The following is a 20140-nucleotide window of genomic DNA, read 5'->3' as shown; positions in this document are numbered from 1 at the left end:
TTAGATAGTCCTACAGTCTTCAACATGGCATTAACCAAATCAGTTAGAGTGTGATTCTTTCTCTTTGCAATCCCATTAGACTGTGGTAAGTATGGTGTCATCCTTTCATGAATAATTCCATGCATCGCGCAAAATTCAGAGAATTCATTTGAAAAATATTCTCCCCCGCGATCGGACCGCATACGCTTGATTTTCTTCTCAAGTTGATTTTCTACCTCAACTTTATAGACTTTAAAATAATGCAACGCTTCATCTTTAGTTTTTAATAAATACACGTAGTAAAATCTAGTGCAATCATCTATAAATGTCATAAAGTATCGTCTACCGCCTTTAGTCAATTCGTCATTCATTTCGCATAAATCAGAATGAACGAGTTCTAATGGTGCCAAGTTCCTCGCCTCAGCAGCTTTGTGAGGCTTGCGATGTTGCTTTGATTGCACACACACCTGGCACTTAGAATCTTTGACTAAGTTAAATTTCGGGATTAAATTCAGATTTGCAAGCCGCGTGAGACAGCCAAAATTAATGTGACAAAGTCGTAAATGCCATATATTCGACTCATCCAAAATAATAACATTGTTCACTACTTTATTACACACATCATCAAGCAGAGATAAGCGGAATAAGCCTCCGCAATCATAACCTTTTCCGACAAATATTCCATGTCTCAACACAACATATTTATTGGACTCAAGCACAATTTTAAAGCCATCGCGACACATCTGAGAAGCGCTAACAAGATTCTTCTTGATGGAGGGGACATGTTGCACGTTCTTTAATAGCACCGTCTTTCCTGAAGTAAACTTCAGAACGACCGTACCAGCACCAAAAACACGCGCATGCGAACCGTTTCCCATCAGCAAGGCTCCACTCCTGTCGGTCTGATAGGAAATAAACAAAGAAACATCAGCATACACATGAATATTAGCACCACTGTCCATCCACCACTCAGGTGAAAGACAAACTGAGAGAACAAAGGGTAAAGAATTATCATACCCAGATGTTCCTCCTCCAGTCTCGCTAATAACCACATTTGCCGATTTCTTTTCTTGCTTGTATTTGCGGTTTGGGCACGCACTTGCCCAATGCTCATCACTCCCGCAAACAAAGCATCCTCCATCTTTCTTGTTGTTTTTCTTCTTAAACTGTGCGGTCTGCTTAGGCTTTGCATTGTTGTTCTCTTGTATGTTCTTCTTTTTATTACGAGATGCAAATGAGTTTTTCTTCTGCACCATATTGGCAGCGGAAGACTCAACTCCTTTTCCACGATTGTCTTTTGCTCTCGCCCTCTCCTCAACATCAAGAGATCCAATAAGCTTAGCCACGCTAAACTCTTGTCTCTTGTGTTTTAGAGAAGTAGCAAAATCTCTCTAAGAAGGTGGCAACTTAGCGATTATACCGCCGACCACAAATTTGTCAGGCAACAAACATGAGAAATGTTCTAGTTCCTTTGCCAGCACCTGTATCTCATGAGCCTATTCGACCATAGAACGGTTTTCAACCATTTTATAGTCATACAGCTGCTCCATAAGGTACAGCTCACTACCAGCATCAGAAACCCCAAACTTTGCCTCAAGAGCATCCCATAATTCTTTGCCTGATGTGCAAGATATGTAGTTTTTCTCATACTTGTGATGAAGTGCACTAATCACGGCGCCTCAAAACAGGTTATCGACAGCCAAAAACTTTCGCTCCTCCTCAGGAGTAAACTGTTCAGGCTTCCTCTGTGCGGCGTGATAACAGTTCATCGTAGTCAACCACAATACCATCTTTGCACGTCATATCATAAAATTCTTGCCATCAAAATTATTCGGCTTCAAAGCGACAGCAAATCCACTGACAAAAAAATGCCTATTATTAGGTTTTTGGATTGTTAAGAATTTAGGCATTTTCATTAACAGTTTAATCCAGAAATATAACATCAGCAGGTTTGTGACAACATATATGTGTATGTGTATATTTCTTATGAACGCTACAACATGCATAGATGACATACTGATTGATACAGTAAGAATATAAAATACAGTAATCACAGAGATTAGACTGTACTCAGCGGAGGGTCCCATGCCGAGGGCATCGGAGGCTCCATTCGCACTTGACATAGTGCGTTGCTCAAAGTCGCGGACCACAGTCGATGCAGAAAGATGTTCGCAGTGCAGTCCCACGAACGGATCACCAGGAAGAAGACGCCTTGGCGTTCCAGGGAGAGGACGAATCCAAGAGCGATCTCCAGGAAGAAAATGGACGAGCAGTCGCGGATCGCTTCCCAAAAACCTAATCGCCGCTCACCCCGTGCAGGATTCTCAGACGGACGGGTTTGGACTGACGGAAGACAGGATATATGGCTGCTGACGGGGAAGAAAAGACGAATGTAGCGAAGAATTCCAGGAGACGGGAAGCGGAAGGGACGGTAACTGACGCAGTCAGTTCGCCTCCACCATCAAGGAGCGAAACTCCCGTGATAATGTGGATTTAAGTGGCAAAAGACTAGCCTCGGCCGGCGGCGGCGCACGCGCGTGTGGCACGCCTTTATCCTTTTCTCAGCTTCTCAATTTAGATGAATAATTTCTAACCATATAAACTGAGTCAGCGTTCAGTCAAAATCCCATATGGTATTAAACCATACAACACTTAATGTTACACACCATAGAGTTTTATTTAATTATTAAATATTATATGGGCCAAGCCTATATTATATCCAACATGTACTGTATAAAAAAGACAGCTGGCAGCACATTTTCCCATTTTTTGCAAGATAAAAGTGGTTAATTCACGGTGAGTTTCGTCTTTGCCGGAGAAGGCTGTGTTTAGTTCCTAAAAACTTTTTCAAAAAGTGCTACAGTAACCATCATATCGAATCTTACGATACGTACATGGAGCATTAAATATAGACGAAAAAAACTAATTGTACAGTTTGGTTGGAAATCGCAAGACGAACGTTTTGAGCCTAATTAGTCCATAATTGAACACTAATTGTCAAATAAAAACAAAAGTGCTACGGTAGCCAGTTTCCCAAATTTAACGAACTAAACACAGCCGAAGTACTGTTTTGCACGCTGCACTTTTGCCAGCCGTCCGTTCAGCGAGTCAGTGACTCGTTTGACTGACAAGAAAAATACACGTGGCCATGCGGTAACATGAACCAACCCCTAATTTGTGGGTTAGCGGACAGAGGGAGAGAGACTTGAAGGCTAAAGCCTCACCACAAGGAGAAAGAAAGAGGGATATTCGCAGGACCAGCAGCCGGACCACGTTTTCAGGGGCTCAAATCCGACAATTCAATCGGTTGTTGTGGAGTTCGTGTCAGTTGCAGCTCGGTGACTGACGGACCCGTGCTGGCTTCAGACTTTATAAGAGCCCCAGATTTTTAGCACGAGGAAGGAGTGAAGGACTAGGTAGAGTCTGCTAAACGAAAAGCAGAGGACCAAGCGAGGTGGTGCAATCATGAGCTCGCTGTACGGTCTCTCCTGCTTCGCCGCTGGCCTTGCTGGTAATCTCCACCTCCTACGCCTCTCAGGATTCCAAAGCTCTGAATTGCTTTGTAGACTGGGTAGCTGAATGTTTTTCTTCCGATTTGTTCGCCATTGCAGGCAACGTCTTCGCCCTCGCCCTCGCCCTGTCGCCGGTGTAAGCTAGCCATGCCAGCACACTGATTATTTCTTTCTTTCTTGTCTTTCCGGCCTTTCTGTCGATGAACTGCTCACGAATGCGTTGCTGTTCTTGTCTTCCTGCGTGACACTCAGGCCGACGTTCAAGAGGGTCCTCAAGGCAAAGTCGACGGAGCAGTTCGATGGGCTCCCCTACCTGCTGTCCCTGCTCAACTGCTGCATCTGCCTCTGGTACGGCCTCCCATGGGTCTCCGACGGCGGCGGCAGGGCCCTCGTCGCCACCGTCAACGGCACCGGCGCGCTGTTCCAGCTCGCCTACATCTCGCTCTTCATCTTCTACGCCGACAGCAGGACCACTCGGGTAATTCAATTGCCTTCTTGCCGTCCTGGATTTTATCCAGCTGTCTGACTCACTGACTGACACCAGTAAAACGGGCCTGTTCTCCATTATTCTGTCCACAGCTCAAGATCACGGGTCTTCTGTTCCTAGTGGTCTTCGCGTTCGCGCTCATTGCGCACGCGAGCATCGCCTTGTTCGACCAGCCGGTGCGGCAGCTGTTCGTTGGCAGCGTGAGCATGGCGTCTCTGGTCTCCATGTTCGCTTCCCCACTGGCTGTCATGGTATGCTATCCCAATTCCCAAGCTATACTTCTTGATCGACTCGACTTCTCCCATGCTGTGTGTGTGAATTGTGATCATTGGTTTTTGAGTGCTTCGTCGTGGTTGTTCAGGGTTTGGTGATCCGCACCGAGTGCGTGGAGTTCATGCCCTTCTACCTGTCCCTCTCAACGTTCCTGATGAGCGCATCCTTCGCAATGTACGGCCTTCTGCTGCGTGATTTCTTCATATATGTGAGCGCTCCATCCCATCCAAATTTACTGTTTCATAAATGACAACGCTATTCAACGCGCGTATCTCCGGCAGAGTAGAGAAATTGTGCCCAAACTGTAGAACTCTCTCGTGATGGTACAAGCAACTAGTACGAGAATAACAAGAAGTAAAATATCACGGACGGAGAAGAAATTAGTCATTTTTTTAAATGAACCGGCAGGAAAGCTACCTGTTATATTAAAAAGGAGGAAGCCAAAAACAGCCACGGTAGCACTGTATAAGGCGCTTTAGCCTGCCACGTCCCCAAAGTAAAATATACATAGAAAAGGATCCAAAAAAAAAGATAGAAGAGTTGCCAGATATTTTGCTCCGACCGCTTTCCAAAGCCTTGCCGTTGGTCAACGCACCATGGATCAGAGCGGAGGTTGTTGCCATTACCCTGCCTTGCCATAGGGACTATTGTGGAGGTGTAAGAAGCTACTCCCTCTGTGCAAAAAATTGATAAATTATATTTGATTAGAGAAAAAGTCAAATTTTGATAGTAAGTTATGTGCAAATTTAGAGCATAAAACTTGCATCAATAGATTTGTGTTCAAAATATACCTCTAAGATGATATTGATGTTTTAGTAATTGATTACTCTCTCCATTTTAAATTATAAGATTTTGACTTTTCTAGTATATAACTTTTGCTATACACTTAGACATACACTAGCCGTGTCTAAATAATAATAAAATCAATATATCTATAAAATTCAAAACGTCTTATAATTTAGAATTGAATTATAAGAGAAACTAAGAGTCTGCATTGTGCCGAGGATTAACAATGTATATATTGTTTTCAGTTCCCGAATGGGCTTGGAGTTATCCTGGGAGCAATGCAGCTGGTTCTGTACGCGTACTATAGCCGGAGATGGAAAAGCAGCGACTCATCTGCACCGTTGCTTGCCTATTCATAACTGAGTTGATCAGTCAATTGTCTGTGGCGTGGTTTGCATTCTGCGATCCTGGATCTCTGGGAGAGGGGCGATGGAGATGGTGTTTTGGAACAGATTATAAGTATTATTAGATTAGCTATATTTTATAATAAATTTATTTGGAGATATAAATTCTAATACTATTTACTATAAACTTAACTAAAATTAAACTCATTTGACCGGCACTGATCCTACGTGGAATGTGGATGGAGGGAGTAATATCTACTGTAGCAAGTTAATTTGGTAAAATACTCCCCCTTACTAAATACCGTAGGGCCTATTTTGTAGTAATATAAAAAAAAATACTCCATGAGAAAGAGAGTCTCTTTCAACTAACTCCATTACAAATTATAGTTTGTTTGACTTTTTGACCTTAAGTTTGACCACTGATCTTATTTTAAAATTTGTGTTAAATATCACTTCTTTTGCTGTGGCTTGTTTTATTAACAAAAGTTCTTCAAGAATGATCTAAATTTGACTATGTTTGTACAATTTTTTTTTTTAAATAAGATGAGCAGTCAAATTTAGAATAAAAAAAGTCAAAAGAACGGAGGGAACAAGTTATATGTCTACTACTTGTGCCCTTCTATTTTTATCTATACTACTTTGTTGATTGTGAGATACAAGCGAAATGTCCTGAGCCGCTGGCGCATCATGCGTCGGTGAATGTCAGAGGTGAGGAAGAGCTCTTTGCGTGGAGAACTTAGACAGGACGAAGAAGAAACACCGCAACAGAAAATCAACAATAAATTTGTCCCCACAAAACGCTCAGCCTTGTATAGCCGGGCCTTCTTCTCTCTGCGTTCTCCCTTGGGCTCCCACGTCCGCCCAACAAGCCGCCATTCTCGCCTCCATCAGGGGAGAGAAAGAGAGACTCGCCTCTCTTCCCACGGCTGCCGGACGCAAGATCTTCTAACCTTCTAACGGAGGTATCGCCTAATCAGTTGGTTGATTTGATGCGGCATTGCCCTGGTTGAATCTTCAACACGTTCGTTTATCGACCATAGGATTGGATGCGAATCTGCTTGTTTTTATTAATCACCAATGCATGCCGAATATGTATAGGGTTCTTTTATTTTTTGAGGGGATGTATAGGGTTCATTGTTGGCTCGGATGTAGGGGTCATGTGACCCAATCAAATATTGGGATTAATCTTGTATTAGTATTAAACTAGCATTAGTATCTGCCTCTAGTTAATTTCGTTATTGTGCTTGGGTGCATGCACATTTGCATGTAAGGGCTAGTGATGGTAGGGTTGAGTTGTGTTGTTTTACTGATGTCTAATTGTGTATTTAAGCATCCATGGACTCGCGTGCTTTGTTGAAACCTGTGAAATAGAAAAAAATGAAATCAATAGCCAAGAAGTTGCGGAATGGCAAAAAAAAAAAAAAATTCGCATGCCCACTTTTTTGTACGGTTAGCATGCTGAAAAACTTAATATTTAGTGTCAGGGGTATGACAGCTCCGGGTATTGCATTAAGAAGAAGGCTTTCTCATACAGGTCGGGAAACCCCCGAACCACTGCCCCAATCAAACATAGCGGTGCCGTGTAACCTTTATTAGAACAATTAGACCTGTGCTTTGGTGTGGGACATACAAGGTGACTTTTTAATCCTAGCCTATAAATTTATTCACACGGGGAGTCGAACACAGAATCTACGGAGTGCTACCCAATAGCAGCTGCAGCGTGAGGTGCCAGAAGGTGCTAGCAAAACATTCCCTACGCTAGATCATACTCCATCTATCCCCCTATACGTGTCGTTCTAGGAGTAGTAGTTGTTGTCTAGATTCACACAACCTTCAATGCATCTGTACACACCTATGTCTAGATTCTGTTAATTTTTGTTGCACTTTGTATAGAGCTAAAATGACGGTCCACGGACATATTAGGACAGAGGGAGTAGGTGCTAGGAAGCACCACATTGGCTTGGGTGCTTGTTTGAGCACCTGGTGCTACAAATAGAATATTATTTGTTATATTCATCTTATTTATTTCTTTAGGGAAAGTTGGAGAGCTTTTATAGATTGGGTCTCTTTTTTTGCTTAGACTATGAGTTCAGACGTTGGAGCAAATTTATCGATAGCACTACCTGCTGACGTGTCTTGCTTAGCAATTTCTAGAGAACTTATACGTTGCAGCTGCTCTAACCAACTCAGGTAGAGGCACTTTCGCCAACTAGCAGGGTGACCCGTGTTGTTTCACGGATAATCAAATTAATTTTCTTGCAATTTAGTAAAAATATCGTATGTTATGATTTTTTTCATGCAATGATGCTATTACATAGTCCAGCATCCTTGATGTCCATTGTGAATTCGATTCAACATAAGTATATAATTGGATTCAAACTTTAATATATAATAACTGACTGTCATTTTGCATTCCCAGTGCCATTGAACATAAATAATCGAACTCAAACTTTCATATATTTAATAATAACTGACGAGCTTTGTTACCGTGTTTTCTTTTTATGCGACGAGCTCTGTTACCGTGCTTGGGAGGAAACAGATGATTCCTCTCTACGTAATTATTCTCCGCTGTTGATGATGCAAATAAATAAATAAATAATTATACTTGAGGGCATTTTAGTTCTTTGACTTCGGCCATTTACCTCTAATAACGAAATAGTTGTTTTCTTCTAAACACGCCATCTGCCCGCGCTTTTGCCCCATCGTCGCCGCCGCCGCTTCCCTGCTCGCTATGTCACACATCTGGTAAAGGTCGCCATTGTTTGCCTTCCCGGAGCCCGCCAGTGGGCGCATGCTGCCCCCGTCGCTGCCGCCTGCCTGCCCGCAGTCCATTGCGCCCACACCACATGCCCAGAGTTGCCGGCGCCCACCTGACCGAGGTCGCGGGCAGGCATGGGAGGCAACCGCGAGAGGCCGGTGCGCTACCCAGGGTCGGTGTGGTTGCGGAGGGGGATTGACAGCCGCCGCCGCAGCCGAGAAGACAACGAGCCATCGCCAGTGAATCCCGTAGGTCGAGCTTTGCATTGTTTGGGTTCGGTGGAATTAGATAAACCTTGTAAGTACATTTATGCCCTTTAAAATAAATTTGTAACTTCAGCGCATCACGCAAATGAAGGAACTGGATGAGGAACTTCAAGCCTATGACGATAGTGTCCACTGACATATATGAGATTTAGTGGATGTTTTAGGCTTTTTCAGTCATTTTATGCTTCTGTGAAACTGGTGTTCCCAGTCTGTAATTCTGTATCAAACTACTGCTTTCTTAAAAGCTGAGGCTTCTCCTCTTTTAAAAAATAAAAAAATAAATTTGTAATTAGTTCCTGGTCCACTAATTTTTGTTTCCGGTCCAACACTTAAGTTCCTTTCAGTCTGTTTTCCTATTTTTTACCATTAGATTTTGCTGGATGAATGGCTGTTATTTTTTCGAAGCACTGTAAAATTTCTCTTAACTGACAGTTAATTTACATTCCCAGGCATACCAATTGTAATCGTCTAGAAGCATGACAAACCAACTCTAAAGAAAGTATTTATTGTTAGCGTGCTGTACGTACAGGTGTTGGCTTCTGTCCGGTATTCCTGTTGTTTCTCTTCACAAAGTTTTGATTCCCATGTCCCCCTAGATATTTCTTTGCAAACATGCTCCTATTTCATCAGTAGTGCCATAAGAGGCTAATTGTTGTAAAATAACATATGGGGTTCATGGTATGTGCAAACCGCTAGATTGTCAGGACAAAAGTTTGGTGGGAATCATGTGAACTAATCCTATGTTTGGGGAATTGCAACATTGTTTCATCATGGCACTTTTTCTTCCACCTTTTGCTACAATTTGCCTTTTCTGTTATTGCCAAATGATTTGTCAACTTCTATTTTTTAAAAATGAAAAAAAAACATTCCTGTGATACATTAATAATGACATATCAAAAGCTTCATTTTTTCTTTTTTTATTTCTTGTGTTTGCAGTTGTGGATGAAAAGAGCTGACAGTAGGATGTTGACTTGTAGCTGTTTAGATGACACCGGATGAAAATGTAAGGCTATAAACATGACTATTAATATATGATATTTTATTTCACTTTCTTATCAATTGCACATGTGGCAAAACTTCTGTGATACCACATTTGTGTTTCATTTTCTGAAGGCCCTTATTACTCTAAAGAAAGGTAGCAAGCTTATCAAGTATAGCCGGAAAGGAAAACCCAAGATCCGTTCTTTCAGACTTTCTAGTGTAAGTTCATAGACACTCGTTCCTTTGATCTTGAAATGATTTTGTTCAACTTGTGGAATATAGCTTATTCTTAAACTGAATTACGTGAGAAGCTCTGAAGTGAAACATGGTAAAGGGAAAATAACAAAAGAAGGAAACTTATTGCTAAAAGCAAAGATGTGCCTATATTGGTAATTTAGTATAGATGCTAAAAGTCTATATAGGCTGTTAATGGAGGAGTAAAGTGCTTAATATGTGCCTTTTTTTTTTCAATGTATATGCTTCTTGCAATATGGATAGGAATAATCTTCACATGCAAACATTGGCGTCGACTTTATGAAATTTGTATGTTTAAAATCTGATTACCAATATATTTGAGGGAATATATATGCTGAGTAATATGCATATATGCCAATTGCCTGACATGGGGATGATGTGTTTGACACTGTTTGCTTCATCCTCCTTGTTACAGGACGAAACAGCATTAATTTGGTATTCTCACAAAAAGGAAAAGTTCCTCAGACTGTCCTCTGTATCTAAAGTCATTCCTGGACAGAGAACTGTAAGTTTACTATTATCAATATTTTTCTTGCTGGCTTAACCATACCGGCAGTAAATATTAAAAGAAGAGTATGTATATTGCAATAGACACTATATTGCAGTTTAGCTAACATTTTCCTTCGGGAAAATGAATATTTAAATCTAAGTTCTACCATGTCCTTACATGTTTATCTCTTGATCAGGCTGTTTTTAGGAGGTTTTTACGCCCTGAAAAGGACTATCTATCATTTTCACTCATATACAAGAACGGTCAACGTTCCCTTGATCTGGTAAAGATAAATTTGTGAGCTTCTAACCATTAACCGATACTAAATATATTAAAGCTACGATAGAATAATATAATGATGACAGTTGTACCGTGGATTTCTTTCTTTCTATATAGGTTTGCAAAGATCAAGTTGAAGTTGAAGTTTGGTTTTCAGCACTCGAGGGGTTAATAAGTTCATGCCATAGAAATTCTTCAGTTGATGAGCACAAAGATAGAGTATCATTCTCTGATGTGAGTTTGTGTTCCTAAACAGTTCTCCTTTTCTTCCGGGCGTGTGGTTTATTGTTTCTATGTCAATTTGATGTTCTGATGCCAAATGAGAGTATGTTAATAAGGTAGGATTGCTTTTTATACATCATTATACATGCACTTAATATTATTATATGTTTGATTTCCCCTAGTTACACTTGGAGATTATTTTTACTAAAACAAAATAGGTACTTGCATGTTTGGAAGCTTAAAGTTTGAGATCGATAGTCAGCTATATGTTTGTGCCTTGAATTTTCCTGTGAAGAATGAGCATCCATACTTCGACATTTCCACCCTGTAGCTACCCATCCTAGACTTGTTCTTAGTTCTTATGTAGCTTGAGATTTGTATGTATCTTTATTTGATTTACGAAATGCAGTATATTGTGATCTAATTTGTGGTTTTGCTTTCCAGGATGTATCATATTATCAAGATAGTCATCCATATGATTCAACACTAGATATTGCTTCAAGTATTTCACGTAGTTTTAACACAGCAGGTTATTGCGGAGGCAGTTCTTTTAGTTTCCGAAGATCAGATGCTGGATCTGATCGTGCAAATATGATAAGAACTAGTGGTGCAGATAGTACTCGACTTAGTATTTCCAGTGCCGCCCCTAGCTCTTCCAGTCAGGGTTCTGGAACAGATGACATAGAATCCCTTGGTGATGTTTATGTATGGGGTGAAGTTTGGACTGATGCGGCCCCATCAGATGGACACACAACCTCGTCATGCTCAAAAGTAGACGTTTTGATCCCCAAACCTTTAGAATCAGATGTTGTCTTAGATGTTAATCAGATAGTATGTGGTTCAAGGCATGTTGCTCTTACTACCAGGCAAGGGGAGGTGTTTACATGGGGCGAGGAACTTGGCGGGCGCCTTGGTCATGGAACTGATACAGATATTAGTCGTCCCAAGCTTGTAGAGTCAATATCCGTGACCATAGTTGATTTTATTTCATGCGGAGAGTTCCATACCTGTGCTATATCTGCTTCTGGTGATCTGTTCAATTGGGGGGATGGTTCTTACCATGCTGGATTGCTTGGATACGACACTGGGGCTAGCCATTGGCTTCCAAAACATGTCTCAGGGCCCTTGGAGGGACTTCAGGTACTATCTGTTGCATGTGGCTCATGGCATTCAGCTCTGATCACGTCAACTGGAAGACTCTACACATTTGGTGATGGAACATTTGGTGCTCTTGGGCATGGAAACCGTGAAAGCTCCGCGTACCCAAAAGAAGTGGAAGCCTTGAATGGATTTAGAACTATCAAAGTTGCATGCGGAGTCTGGCATTCTGCAGCAATTGTGGAGGCCACTGTTCAGACAGGCATGAATGTGGTGTCTAAGAAGCTGTATACCTGGGGTGATGGAGATAAGAATCGTTTAGGCCAAGGGGACAAAGAAGCTAGGCTGATTCCTACTTGTGTTCAAGCGCTTCTTGAGCACAATTTTCATCAGCTGGCCTGTGGACAAAACATGACTGTTGCCCTTGCTACATCTGGTCATGTGTATACCATGGGTAGTTCTGACAATGGTCAGCTCGGAAATCCAAAATCTGATGGTAAACAACCTTGCTTGGTCAAAGATAAACTAGCTCACGAGTTGGTTGAAGAGATCTCATGTGGAGCCGCCCATGTTGCAGTTCTAACGTCAAGAAGCGAAGTCTACACATGGGGAATGGGTGCCAATGGAAGACTTGGTCATGGTGACCTCAATGACAAAAAGGCACCAACTATTGTCGAAGCATTTAAAGATCGGCATGTCAAAAGTATATCATGCGGTTCAAACTTCACTACATGTATTTGCATACATAAGTGGGTGTCAGGAGCAGATCAGTCTGTTTGCACAGGTTGTAGGCAGGCATTTGGTTTCACGAGAAAGAGACATAATTGCTACAACTGTGGGCTAGTACACTGCCATGCTTGCAGTTCAAGAAAAGTGCTCAAGGCTGCTCTGGCACCAACTCCTGGCAAACCGCATCGTGTATGTGATTCATGTTTCCTGAAATTGAAGAATGCAGATACCAGCAGTAGCAATGCCAACAGAAGAAATGCTGCTACTCGTCGCTCTACTGATAGTAGAGAAAAACCAGAGAGGCCAGAAATAAGGCCTCCTAGGCTTGTGGCAACATCGTCAGCAGAGCCAGTCAAGTATATGGAGGTAAAAGCAGCTAAAAGTGATATGAAAACTGCAGATTCGATCATGAAGGCATCTCAAGCTTCGGCTCTACTACAGTTCAAAGATCTTGGTTTTGCTGCCCAATTTGGTGGTGGGCTTCAACCTATGGGAATGTCACCAGCACTAGCTATGTCGCCTGCAATACCGGCATTTTCTTTGGCACCTCCATCTCCATACACAAAGAAAGCAAAATCACCTCCTGCTTCTGCTATTCCACAGAGCTGTAAAGTTGATGTTGATCACTTGCAGAAGTCAAATGACTTGCTGAATCAAGAACTTCTGAAATTGCAGTCTCAGGCAAGTACGATGCTGTATTGTACTTTCTAATTTGTCACGTTTAGCTGCTTTGTCAAAGTATTATGTCTTCAACAGGTTGATATTTTGACAAAAAAGTACGCAAGCTGCTGTAGTATACTTCATATATAATTCGTTATGGTTAGCTGCTTTGTTGAAGTATTATCTTTTTAACAGGTTGAGGATTTGAAACAAAAGTGCGAAGCACAACATGAGCAGCTTCAGAAATCAGATAAAAAAGCTAAGTCAGTTGCCTCTATGGCCACTGAAGAATCCTCAAAACGTAATGCTGCCGTGGAGTTTGTCAAATTTGTTGATCATGAGGTACTGTAAAGATTTGCATGCACTTCTGAAAGCTTGTGTTTCATATCCTTTATATTATGAATTTACATGATATGGTCTAACTTTAAAGATAGTTTCCATTCATGAAATTCTTTTTTTAATAAGTTGATAGAATTGAAAATGTCATTCCAGTTTGATGATTTGATCTATCAATGGGTTTATGTGGCTGGTGTACACACATTAATCTACCACTCTTTTGCAGCTCAAGGGTATTGTGGATAAACTGCCTGTTGATGCTGCCGACAGCATGAAAGCTTTGCAAATGAAGACACAGTCTCTCTTGAGGGAACAATCAGGTCACCCATCAGAACTCATGAATCCAATGGAACGTGATCATCTTCACCTATCCAGTGGTGGAAGTGGAAGATATGATTTGGTCACTCATAAGTCAGGAGGTGTAGGTTACCTGACAATGTCTCAAGATGGCAGTTCTGCTAGTGGCTCAGCCATTTCCATCACAAGTGAATCCCCATCCCATCGTTTCATGGAAAACAGTGCAAAGGCCCATGGTTATTTTGCCCCGAAACATGGTACCCATGGAGAGGTGCAGTTAATTGAGCAGTTTGAACCTGGCGTATATGTGACACTTATCCAGCTGAAGGACGGTACCAAAGTATTCAAGCGGGTACGATTCAGGTACCATTTTCCCCCTTCAATGGAGTAAAAATTCTGAATTTGAAATTACTATGGTTTTACCTTAACTTTCACTATAGACTGAAACTTGTCTGTTTGGACAGCAAGAGGAGATTTGCAGAGAATCAGGCTGAAGAATGGTGGAGGGAAAACCAAGAGCGGGTCTTCAAGAAATACAACCATCCAACTCATGCACATGGAAACACAACATCTTCTCACGAGGAAGAACATCATTCATGACCTCCAAATCAGGTCCACACAGGTCGCCGAGGATGCGTTACATGATGAGACACTGCAAAATAGAATTTTTACAGGAAACTCTGCTCTCTGCTCAGGAGATTTGCTTGGAGGAGGGCATCATGTAGGAGCTTTATCACGTGAAATAGGGTAACACAGGACCTACTATTGTTTTGTTCATTATTTTCTTGTAAATTATAGATTACTATTGCTCTCTTTTGTCCTTTTTACCCTGTTCAAACCCCCTTCTGACAAAGGTATTCATGTCCGAAGCCAACTTATGTTGAGCATTCACTTGATTTGCTCTAGGCAATTAGTCTATTTAATTACGGCCGACTGGTTGTTGATGTTATGAAATCTTTGGTTCAGATAATCAGATTTAAAGTGCCTTAATTATCTGAAAAAAAATATTTTTGAATGAAGTTGACAGCGACTGTTACAAATAGTTGTTTCGATTTACATGAAGTCAAGGTTAAGAAAGGTGAAAGGCAAGCTATGTTCAGACCACAACATGATGGTGCAACACCAACAAAGGTTTTATAGCTACATGTAGTAAAACCTTGTTGGAGGATAGACCACCTCAGCTGGGCCCTTAGCACAGCCATGTTCCCGGTCCCGGTCCTGGAACTGGAACGGGAACGGGAGTTTGGGGTATCATTTTATAACGTGGAAATTTCCGTTTGCGTTCCCGAAACGTAGATGTTCCCGGAACGTGAAACATGAGAATAGGAACGTGGGCCATGTTCCCGTTCTCGGAAAAGGAATGGAAGCTTGGGGTACCATTTTATAACGTGGGAACAAGAACATAGACGTTCCCGGAACGTCGAACATGGGAACGGAAACGTAGGCCATATTCCTGTTCCTAGGCTGGTAAGGCTAGGCCTAGGACTCCTGTTGTGGGTGGGCAATGGGTGAGAATGAGAAACGGTAGTCCGAAGGAAGAAAGAACAAAGGTGGGGGGATAGGATGGAGCGAGGGACATCGTAATGAGAAATGAATGAAAGAAAAAAAAGTTGAAAGTAAGGGACATACGTATGGGGAGAGAGACAATGATCATGGATGAAAAAAAAATTCTCCCCTTAATATTGTACTAGCAAACATGCCCGTTGCAAGTACAACTTGCATTGCAATAGGACATACAACTTGGGAGAGAGTGTGATAACGGATGATAATGAGCTATCTATCTTTGTTGGATCTAATTGGACTTGGCCCAACCTTATTTTAACTAAATCAAATAAATTTCAAGGCTCATAATGAACTCTAGGTGCAATAAAAGATTAATCATAAGAGAAATAAACTAGAAATTGAGTCATCTTAAATGGATGATTATTGTATGCACATGCTGTGAGGTTAATAAAAGATGAAGTCGAACCCCACACCAGCGCACATCGTGGCATAGACTCAGGCTTAGGCGGAGAGGCCATGACATAAGCGGTGCTAGTAAGGTTCTACAACTCCAAACTATAACCGACCCGTGTTGGAGTGAGAAGAGTGGGAGTGAGGGATGATAACCAAGAGATGGAAGAAGAGGTGTGGAAAGTGAAGGAAAGAGAGTAGCAGACTAATGAAAATGGGTGAGAGCGAAGGATGAACAGAAAATTTGTGGCTTTGAATATTATACTAGTAAATATGCTCTGATATTGTAATTGGATGTATAATCTGTTTGAACGATGCTCGTGCCGATGATAATGAGCTACCTATTTTTATTGGATTTTATTGGGCTTAATTAGCCTAATCTGGGTGCTCATGTCCATAATAAATGCTAGCACAATAAAAGTATAATCATGTGTGGAAAATTGACAGAAGATTGACTCAACTTAAATGAGTGACTATTGTGTGCATCTATTATTCTATTGTGAGTTTTAATAAAGCGGAAGACAAACCACACTCCGGCACGTACGCCGCGACACGTATGGCATTAGGTGGATTGGGGTGTGACACCTATGAAAGTTTTGTAGCTTTAAACTCAAAGAGAGAATAGTGAGAATCATTTTGCAGCTCCGAACTCAAAACGGGAAGGGTGAGAGTGAGGGACGATAGACCAAGTAACGTAAGAGGAGTGAAGGACGAACATATGAGGATAGAGTGAGAGATAGAAAAGAAATTTACTGCTTTCAATGTTTGCAATCATATAGGCTAACCCTACCATTGATAATGAGTTAGCTATCTTCGTTGGATTGAATTGGACTTTGCCCAATCTTATTTCAACTAAATTAACTAAATTTCAAGAACCATAATAAATGTAGGTGCAATAGATGATTAATGATGTATGAAAAAATGACAAGAGATCGAAATGTATGTAACTATTGTGAGTTAAGAAAGGTGGAAGGCGAGACACATGCTTACTTAAGCGTAAATGTATGTAACTATTGTGAAGTTAACAAAAATGGAAAATGAAACACATGCTCGCGTGCGTCTCGCGTAGTGGGCTAGAGCTTAGGTGGTCGGCCATAACATGAGTGATGTAGTGTTTGGGGAAGATTTTGTAGCTCCAAACTGTAACGTATGCTTTGTTAGAGGATGATGATGCAACCTACGGAGCCTCGACTCGAACTCTTGCCATGGGCGGCCTAAAGTAAGCACACAGAGAAATATGTCATGTATATATATACAACCATGCATGTCATCGGCCACTATATGCTATTACAGTATTATTACACGTACGCCTGCTAGAGGTGGCGCTGATTTGTTCAAGATTTTGGTATTTACAACACTTCACGTAGTGGAGGACAGCATATAGATGCATATTCTGTATAGCATAGAGTCATAGAGATGCATATTCTGTTTGGAACTTCTGCTAATAATGCGTGCATCAGTTCTTCCTCTCGATGACCTGGACCTTGACACCATACTTGAAGTTGACCAAAATGGAGTACTGGAACTGCAGGGGAAACTCCATCCTGGGCGAGTGCCTGAAGACGTATTTGCGGTAGAGGTGGATGACGACTAGCTTCAGCGCTGCTGCATGGCAAACTTCTGGCCGATGCATGCCCGGCCGGGGGCCGATGCCGAAGGGGATGAACGCGTAGGGGTGCCTTCGCTTGCACTCCTCACTCTCCGGGTCGAAACGCTCCGGCCGGAACACGTTCGGGTCTGGAAAGTCCTTCGGATCTTTCGCCAGCACGCCGGGCGTCAGCCACACCCATGTGCCCTATGAGGGTGTCACAAATGTGTTAGACAGATGCTTGTTACTAGTGACAGTTTTTTTTATATGCACCACTGAACGTTGCTTGCTACTAGCACGCTGCCTGTGCAGAACTGCAGATGATGTCTCTTACCTTGGGCAGGAGGTACCCTCCAACCTCAACATCCTCGGATGCTTCCCTTGCAACCAGTGGAGATGCAGTGTAGAATCTCATAGTTTCCTTCACAACCTAAAAATTGATAAAATAAATGAGTACCCAGATATTGCTTTATTATAAAAAAAACTCTTTACAATTACACTACTAATATAGATATTTCAAACATTTTAGATAAAATGTAAAGTAATAATTTATACAAATTACGTTTCATGAATATGCATGCGTATTTTAAAAACACATATTTGAGTCAACTTATTAAAATAATAACTTACAAACTTTAAGTACTAATATAAGCTACAGTGAAATGTCAGTTCCATTGATATGTGGTTTATTGAGGGAATATTTTCCATGCTAGATAAATTGTTAAAATAAATATTTACTTGTCCAATATAGATTATATTAGTATTTATACGAGATTTAAGGAATATTTTAGTTCATTTTTAGTTTAAATATAAATTGAAGGTTTTATTTTATGTTATCTTCATAATGATATATGTGGGTAATTTAGATGCAAATTTAGGAGTTATTTTACATTATCTTTTATAATGGCAGAAGTGAGTAATTTATATTCAAATTTAGGGTCTTATTTAAATTATCTATGTCTATACCTCATATTAAAGAGCGAGTGGTTCTTTAGTCCGTATCTTTTACTTTCCACAATACCCTTGCATCTATGCTTGTCTAGGACTCGACTCACAGCCTGTGCTTATAACCATGTGCGTTTGTGTGTCAAGTGATGATACAAAGTATGATTTCAGTACATATTAGAAGACAAATAGATGATGCGGCCGTTACATAAATCTCCATGCCACAAGTTGTTTAGCTGACCGTGCAACGAGGTGTGTGTTATGTTATAATTCGTGAGCGCGTTTCATAATGTCAAAGGTGGGTAATTTAGATATAAATTTAGGAGTTATTTTAATTATCTTTCATCATAAAAGATATGTGTAATTTAGATACAAATTTAGAGGATTTACTTTACGTATTTTCATAACGAGAGATGTGGATATCTTTTTTATAAAGTAGAATAGATTCAATGACTATTATTTTTAGCGATAATGATTAGAGTCTACCAAATGAAAAACTAGATATTTATAATTATTATGGTACTTTTCTAGGATTTATCTATTTTTATAGTGTGTACGTGAGATTAACATAGTAATAATAAGATAACATTCTCTTAAGTTGGTAACGATTTTCCACCCAATAAATTATCTAATTTATTAGTGAGTTTTATACATTTTCATAAGGCTTTTAGGAAAGAGAAGCATCGAAGCAGGCTTACCTGTTCAACGTAGGGAAACTTTGTCTGAAGCTCGTCGGAGCTGGGCACCACGTCCTTGGGCCCAAAAGCGTCGATCTCCCGAAGCAGCTTCTACTCCACCTCCGGGTGCATCGCCACGAGGTAGACCAGGCTGGACAGCGTGAACGACATGGTGACAGACCCGGCGAGCAGGTGCTCGTACGTGAGTGCGCTCACGTAGTCCGGCGTTAGTAGCTTCCTCATGGCCTCCGTGCTCTCGCTGGCGTTGAGCAACACGGACAGGAAGTTCTTCTGGCCCCTGTCCGCCTGCGCCGCCCGCTCGGCCACGATCTCATCAAGAAGGCCGCTCATGGCCGAGTTGGTCTCCTCCAACCGCCGGTCGGCCGAGCCTGGCACGCGCAGCATGAGCTGCCGCACGGGCTCCTGGAGGAACGGCACGAACTGGCCGAGCACGATGGACAGCGAGCCCGACAGGTCCATCTTGAGGGACGTCGTGGCGTGGAAGTGCTTTCGGATGAAGTCGGTGGCCGGGTCGACGCTAATGTTGCTGCGGCGGCGAGGTGGCCGTGTCGTCCTTGGTGAGGCCGAAGTCGACACCGAAGGCGACCTGGCCGATGGTGTCACTGAAGAGCTTTAAGGAGAGGTCCGAGAAGGTGATCTCCTCGCCGGGATGGAGGAGACGCCCGGCCCGCTCGACGTATGGTTGGATGGCCGGGATGAGGCTTGCCACGTGCGACGGCTGGTAGATGGAGAGGATGACGACGTTCCGCATGGATTGCCATCTCGCGTCCCTGCGCGCGCGAAGCATGCATGCAAATGGTTAGACAAGTTCACCAGCTCAAACTTGTTTATCTGGAGACCAATTTGCTTAAGACCAATTTCATTCTATGGATACCGATGTAACATTTTCTTTTGCTTCAAAACTCTCTACTCCTGCAACTTAACTGAAAGAAAGACCTGCTGGTGCTATTTTCTTTTAAAAGCTAATGACTATCATGACATTAATCCCTGTAGCAATGGTTTGATCTTTGATAATAATCCCTGTAGCACCAATAGTTGGTTCTCTATTTTCAGAGCAGAGATTGGCTTGATTTGCATCAAAGCCAAGCTCAGCCTTGCAGGGTCCCTAAATTCATGGTTAGAGAACAGAAATGCTATAGGACACATGTGTGTTTCTTGGTTTGTTGGCACATGAATTTTCTGGCCGTAGGATAAAGAATGGAAC

General features: G+C 41.7%; 2 protein-coding genes and 1 pseudogene across 6 annotated transcripts; 2 read left to right on the top strand and 1 right to left on the bottom strand.

Moving 5' to 3' along the window:
• Nucleotides 1-3444: 3444 nt before the first annotated feature.
• On the top strand, nucleotides 3445-5396 carry LOC136460928 (bidirectional sugar transporter SWEET2b-like). The gene is made up of 6 exons (XM_066460449.1): nucleotides 3445-3490; nucleotides 3591-3627; nucleotides 3744-3969; nucleotides 4071-4229; nucleotides 4340-4459; nucleotides 5283-5396. The coding sequence occupies exons 1-6, from the start codon at nucleotides 3445-3447 to the stop codon at nucleotides 5394-5396; spliced, it is 702 nt and encodes a 233-aa protein (XP_066316546.1).
• Nucleotides 4341-14742, top strand: LOC136456439 (PH, RCC1 and FYVE domains-containing protein 1-like). Of its 5 annotated transcripts, none has more exons than XM_066456306.1 (11): nucleotides 5395-6343; nucleotides 8855-8934; nucleotides 9342-9408; nucleotides 9519-9605; nucleotides 10057-10146; nucleotides 10328-10414; nucleotides 10528-10644; nucleotides 11077-13140; nucleotides 13315-13461; nucleotides 13682-14115; nucleotides 14217-14742. In XM_066456306.1, exons 3-11 carry the CDS (start codon nucleotides 9391-9393, stop codon nucleotides 14350-14352), a joined length of 3180 nt encoding a protein of 1059 aa, XP_066312403.1. In that variant the 5' UTR covers nucleotides 5395-6343; nucleotides 8855-8934; nucleotides 9342-9390; the 3' UTR covers nucleotides 14353-14742. The 5 variants fall into 5 exon arrangements, with proteins under 5 accessions (XP_066312402.1, XP_066312403.1, XP_066312406.1 ...); XM_066456309.1 differs by having other exon boundaries at nucleotides 8855-8951; XM_066456305.1 differs by lacking the exons at nucleotides 5395-6343; nucleotides 8855-8934 and adding an exon at nucleotides 4341-4459.
• Nucleotides 14743-17161: 2419 nt separating this feature from the next.
• LOC136460926 (cytochrome P450 711A1-like) lies at nucleotides 17162-19699 on the bottom strand (annotated as a pseudogene).
• Between the last annotated feature and the right edge of the window lie 441 nt (nucleotides 19700-20140).

The sequence above is a fragment of the Miscanthus floridulus genome, chromosome 6, assembly GCF_019320115.1.
Source record: "Miscanthus floridulus cultivar M001 chromosome 6, ASM1932011v1, whole genome shotgun sequence".
In the NCBI taxonomy this organism is placed as follows: Eukaryota; Viridiplantae; Streptophyta; class Magnoliopsida; order Poales; family Poaceae; genus Miscanthus; species Miscanthus floridulus.
Note: the sequence above shows the minus strand (reverse complement) of the source record. Positions and strands in the feature narration are given on the sequence as shown.

Coding starts and splice junctions, on each gene's coding strand:
- LOC136456439 (XM_066456305.1), top strand. Junction 10,147..10,327: donor TCATTCCTGGACAGAGAACT/GTAAGTTTACTA, acceptor TCTCTTGATCAG/GCTGTTTTTAGGAGGTTTTT. Junction 10,415..10,527: donor GTCAACGTTCCCTTGATCTG/GTAAAGATAAAT, acceptor CTTTCTATATAG/GTTTGCAAAGATCAAGTTGA.
- LOC136460928 (XM_066460449.1), top strand. CDS start 3,445: ATGAGCTCGCTGTACGGTCTCTCCTGCTTCGCCGCTGGCCTTGCTG. Junction 3,491..3,590: donor CTTCGCCGCTGGCCTTGCTG/GTAATCTCCACC, acceptor TCGCCATTGCAG/GCAACGTCTTCGCCCTCGCC. Junction 3,970..4,070: donor CCGACAGCAGGACCACTCGG/GTAATTCAATTG, acceptor TTCTGTCCACAG/CTCAAGATCACGGGTCTTCT.